Source organism: Pongo abelii, chromosome 6 (genome assembly GCF_028885655.2).
Source record: "Pongo abelii isolate AG06213 chromosome 6, NHGRI_mPonAbe1-v2.0_pri, whole genome shotgun sequence".
Lineage (NCBI taxonomy): Eukaryota > Metazoa > Chordata > Mammalia > Primates > Hominidae > Pongo > Pongo abelii.
In genome coordinates, this window is record NC_071991.2 from 1,245,001 (window position 1) to 1,250,000 (window position 5,000).

Genomic DNA, 5,000 nt, shown 5'->3' on the forward strand with positions numbered 1-5,000 from the left:
AATCCTGATTTGCTGCTTATTTAAGAATATATCCTTTAATGATTTAGCTTTGAGTCTATCAATATTTTATAGCAGAGAAGGGAGTGACACTTCTCTGAGAACATAATTTAATTATAATAAATGGGTTGGGTGCTTCAGCCCCATCCTTCAGAGGCCGAGTCAGAGCAGATGTATTTATCTTTATTCGAGCGTGTAAGGGGGTGGGGGCGGATCGGCCCCACCCCAAAGTTAGTTTTCCCCTCCTGTCCCCACCTCTCTCTCCTCCTCTGCGCCCCGGCTTTATGGGGATGGGGGTCGGGGCCCCTCCGCAGCCCCCCCACCTCTGTCTTTGTAGATAGGGCGACTGCCAGTCAATCAGAGAGGGCATTAATTACGCCCCTTTATTGACAGGGTGCTACATTCGGTAGTTCTTCTCTTTCGGGATCGCCCTCCTCCTCCTCCTCCTTCCTCCTCTCCCGCCGCCTGCAGCCGGAGAGGAGGAGATGAGAAGCCTTGTAGTTTTAAATTCAATGTGACAGTTTCGGAAAAGCGGATGATGAATCTCCTATTATTGGATCAGTCTATTTGCCGCTCAATGTCTCTCTGTAATTGGAGCAACATCACTTTAAAGGTTCAGAGAGTACAGCATTTCTGGTGAAAAATCCCCACAACACGGCGCTGAATGTTTTAAAGGGAAATCTATTAGTGATTTGCGGAGGGGCGGGGAGGCGGCGGCTGGGGGGAGGCGCGGGCTCGGGGCCGGCCCCGAGTGAAGTGGGGGGCTAGCTGGGGGCCCCTGCCCCGGGCCCAGGCCCCAGCCCGCGCCTGCCCGGCCCTGGGCGGCCCCTCCCTCCCTCCCTCCCTCCGGCTCCCCCCACCCCCCAGCCCGTCTTGTTGTGACAGTTCCTGATACTGTTTATTGAGGTGCATGTCAGGTATAATTAGCAATCGATATGGAAAACGTTTCCCTGCACCCAGCACGCCTCTGACGTCAGAGCCGATTAGCGCTTCTTATTGGTCCCAAATTCCCCGGGCCGCGGCTAATTATCGGGAGCTTGATGTTGATAAGTAAAGCGCCGGAGTGCGGGCGAAGCATGTGTGGGGCTCCGGGTCCCTGTCTCCGCCGCCGCCGCCGCCCGCGCCTCCCGCCGCTGGCCCGCCCCGGCCCCGGCCCGCGCCCCCGCGCCCCGCCACCGGCCCCGCCGGCCCCCCGCGCGAGATGATGGACGGCCGCCTCCTGGAACACCCGCATGCCCAGTTCGGGGGCTCGCTGGGCGGCGTGGTGGGCTTCCCCTACCCGCTGGGTCACCACCACGTGTACGAGCTGGCCGGGCACCAGCTGCAGTCGGCCGCCGCCGCCGCCTCGGTGCCCTTCTCCATCGACGGCCTGCTCGGGGGCTCGTGCGCCGCCGCCGCCTCGGTGGTCAACCCCACGCCGCTGCTGCCAGCCGCCTGCGGGGTCGGCGGGGACGGCCAGCCCTTCAAGCTGTCAGGTAGGCGCGGCGGGCGGGCGGGCGGGGAGGAGCGCGGCTGGGGGTGGGGGCCCTGGTCCGGCCGAGGCGCTGGCGGGCCCGGGGCTGGCGAAGGAGAGCAGGCTCCTAGGCAGCCGTCTCTGCGCCCCCCGGATCCAGGCGGCCAGCGGGTAGCGGGAGGGAGGGGTGGGGGTCGGGCCTGGGCCGGTGGCTGAGCCGCGCGGCGTCTTGTGACTGCCCGCAGACTCGGGGGACCCGGACAAGGAGAGCCCGGGCTGCAAGCGGCGGCGCACCCGCACCAACTTCACCGGCTGGCAGCTGGAGGAGCTGGAGAAGGCGTTCAACGAGAGCCACTATCCCGACGTGTTCATGCGCGAGGCGCTGGCGCTGCGCCTAGACCTGGTCGAGTCCCGAGTTCAGGTAAAGACCCGGCGTCACTCCCGGATCCGCCATCCGGACCCCGGGCTCGGGGCGCGCCGGGACGCCTTTGTTCCAAGTGGCGAGATATCGTCCCCTTGCCGCGGGCCCGCTTCGTGCTCGCCTGCTGGGGAAGAGTGGAGGGGTGGGGGTTCTGGGGCTTGGCCCCTCACGGACAGCGGGGTGGGTAACTGCCCCCCAAAAGCCTGGGTGGCTTGAGAAGGGCGGGCGGCAGCACCCGAGTAGCCAGAACAGCGGCTGCGTCCGAACCGGGAAGCGGCGTGGTGGGTTGGCGGAGGCCGGGCCAAGTGAGGTCTCCAGGCAGGGGCGAGGAGGGGGGAGGAGGGGCCGGCTTGGCTCCAACCCGGAGGAGAGAGGGAAGGGGACCCCCCCTCGCCCCCGCACCGCCTCAACCTCCCGCGCGAGGCTCTGTCACCCAGCCTGGAGCGAACGAGTCTGTTTACCTTGCGCCTGCAAAATATTCAGATGGAAACATGTATTTATTCATCGCTTTGCAGAAGGGGACAGCTGAGGCAGAAGCTTAAACAGTTAACACATTGAGAAAGTGGGAGAAAAAAAGGTGTCTGAATTTTTAATAATAACCCTGGTCTCATCTTTTTCTTATGACTGCTTTCCCGTAAATTTGCTATCATTTGGAGATGGCTGATGGTATTCTTTTAAAAATACAGTGTCAGCTTGGTGGATTAAAAATTCCAAGATGATTTGTGCATAATTAAATGTTTCCCTGGATCAAAGAAATCCTCTTTTTCTGCGGTAGGTGCGGTGTGGTGTCTAGGTCTGTGGTGCGGTGTGCGGTTGTGGGTGCTAGGCGTTGAGGCAGACGCTGGCAAAACGCCTGTTTATCACCAATAGCTTTGTCTAAAAAGGTGTGTTTGTCCTGCTCTCGGACCTCCTCTCATGACCTCTTCTGCTTGGAAATCCTTTTATCCAATTTGTTCTAAGTGTCTTAAGTGAAGTCAAGACCCCTTCATGTCTCCCCTAATACGATAATGACTAATTCTTACAGGCAAGGCAGTCCAGAATTCGCACCAAAAAAAAAAAAAAAAAAAAAAAAAGTTTAAAGAAGGAAAAGGCGGTTACAGCCTTGGGGAGGGCTCGGCTTCATGCTGGAGACCTCCCCATGGACAAGGCTCCCTGCGACCAGGCTGGGCCTGCTATTGTGCAAGTCACTGTATGGCCGCGACAAAGAATCGGTATTAACGCGCTCTCTTGGGGAGGGCGGGACTGCCCGAGGTTCCGCGGGGCTCAGACGGATTTGACTGTGTGTGTTTGGTGGCTGGCGGTTGAGTGAGGGTGTAGCGCTGCTGTCCCCGGATGTCCTGTGTGACTCCCCAGGACAAGGACTGCAGAGAGGGTGGAAGAGACGGGATGGGCCCAGCCTCTCCTTCCGGCCTGGTGGTCGCCTCTTGCCTCCCCACCTGCCTTGGCCGGTGGCCCAGGCCAAGGACGGCAGGTTTGGGAAGGCTCTGTTGGTGGTGCCCTGGCCCAGGGTTTGCAGAAAGAAGGCTGTGTTAGCTGTGTCCTGGGAGGGAGGCTCCAGAGGCCCACCCAAGTACGGCTCCCCAGGCCCTTCCGGACGAAGAAGCACCCATATTTCCCTTCAAGGGAATCCGCCCCCACCCCCGAAATGTGGGCTTTGACACAGTCTCCAAGGGGCCGAAGACAGGTGTGGAGGGCGGCTGTGGCTCAGCGGTCCAGCAGCAGGACGGTCAGCGCCAGGCCGGGCGGGCTGCTTAGAACACGAGCCGTGAACGGCCAGGAAGGGCGAACAGGGGCCTTGCTCTCTGCCTCCGGACCAGGAACCCGACGCCCTCCGTCCGGGGCCAGACAGGCCCCCCAAGTAAGGGGCGGCTCCCAGGTCCCCGAGGTGAGAAGCCAGAGCGGGAAGCTGGCCGGGAGGCCCCGTCTACGCGCCTTCCGGGTGGAAAAGGCGCTCGCTGGAACCTGCAGCTCCAGTGGCAAAGCCCAGCTCAGGGCCGGCTCGGCCGCGCGGCCTGACTCCCGCCCCCGGCCGAGCGGAGGTTGTGCAGGCCCCTCTGGGGGGGAGCGGGGAGGTCCTCGGTCCCGGCGGCCAGCCCGCCGCCTGATTGTGGCTTCCTCTCCCCTATCCGGCTGCTCTAGGTCTGGTTCCAAAACCGCCGGGCCAAGTGGAGGAAGAAGGAGAACACGAAAAAGGGCCCGGGGCGGCCGGCGCACAACTCGCACCCGACCACGTGCAGCGGCGAGCCCATGGACCCGGAGGAGATCGCGCGCAAGGAGCTGGAGAAGATGGAGAAGAAGAAGCGCAAGCACGAGAAGAAGCTGCTGAAGAGCCAGGGCCGCCACCTGCACTCGCCCGGCGGCCTGTCCCTGCACAGCGCGCCCAGCTCCGACAGCGACAGCGGCGGCGGCGGCCTCTCTCCGGAGCCGCCCGAGCCGCCGCCGCCCGCCGCCAAGGGCCCCGGAGCGCACGCCTCGGGCGCCGCGGGGACCGCGCCCGCCCCTCCCGGCGAGCCGCCTGCACCCGGCACCTGCGACCCCGCCTTCTACCCGAGCCAAAGAAGCGGTGCCGGCCCACAGCCGCGCCCAGGTCGCCCTGCGGACAAGGACGCGGCCTCGTGCGGGCCAGGGGCGGCTGTGGCGGCGGTGGAGCGCGGCGCCGCGGGGCTGCCGAAGGCCAGCCCATTCAGCGTGGAGAGCCTCCTGTCCGACTCGCCGCCGCGCCGGAAAGCCGCTTCCAACGCCGCCGCCGCCGCCGCCGCGGGGCTGGACTTCGCGCCCGGGCTGCCGTGCGCGCCGCGGACCCTGATCGGCAAGGGCCACTTCCTCCTCTACCCCATCACGCAGCCGCTCGGCTTCCTGGTGCCGCAGGCCGCGCTCAAGGGCGGCGCGGGCCTGGAGCCGGCGCCCAAGGACGCGCCGCCCGCGCCCGCCGTGCCGCCCGCGCCGCCCGCCCAGGCCAGCTTCGGGGCCTTCTCGGGGCCCGGCGGCGCTCCGGACTCGGCCTTCGCGCGTCCCAGCCCCGACGCCGTCGCCTCCCCGGGGACCCCGGCCCCGGCCCCGGCGCCTTTCCGGGACCTCGCCTCGGCGGCGGCTACCGAGAGTGGCGGCGGGGACTGCGCGGACGCGGGG

At 64.8% G+C, this 5,000-nt stretch overlaps 1 protein-coding gene across 1 annotated transcript in view; it reads left to right on the forward strand.

Moving 5' to 3' along the window:
• Positions 1-1,049: 1,049 nt before the first annotated feature.
• The window catches only part of UNCX (UNC homeobox), a 4,605-nt gene continuing 654 nt past the window's right edge, over positions 1,050-5,000 (forward strand). Inside the window, exons 1-3 of the mRNA XM_024241290.3 lie at positions 1,050-1,472; positions 1,696-1,871; positions 4,011-5,000. The exon at positions 4,011-5,000 is cut by the window's right edge and continues 654 nt beyond it. Coding sequence (XP_024097058.1) covers positions 1,199-1,472; positions 1,696-1,871; positions 4,011-5,000 — 1,440 coding nt within the window. The 5' untranslated portion in view covers positions 1,050-1,198. The remainder of the gene's footprint in view (positions 1,473-1,695; positions 1,872-4,010) is intronic.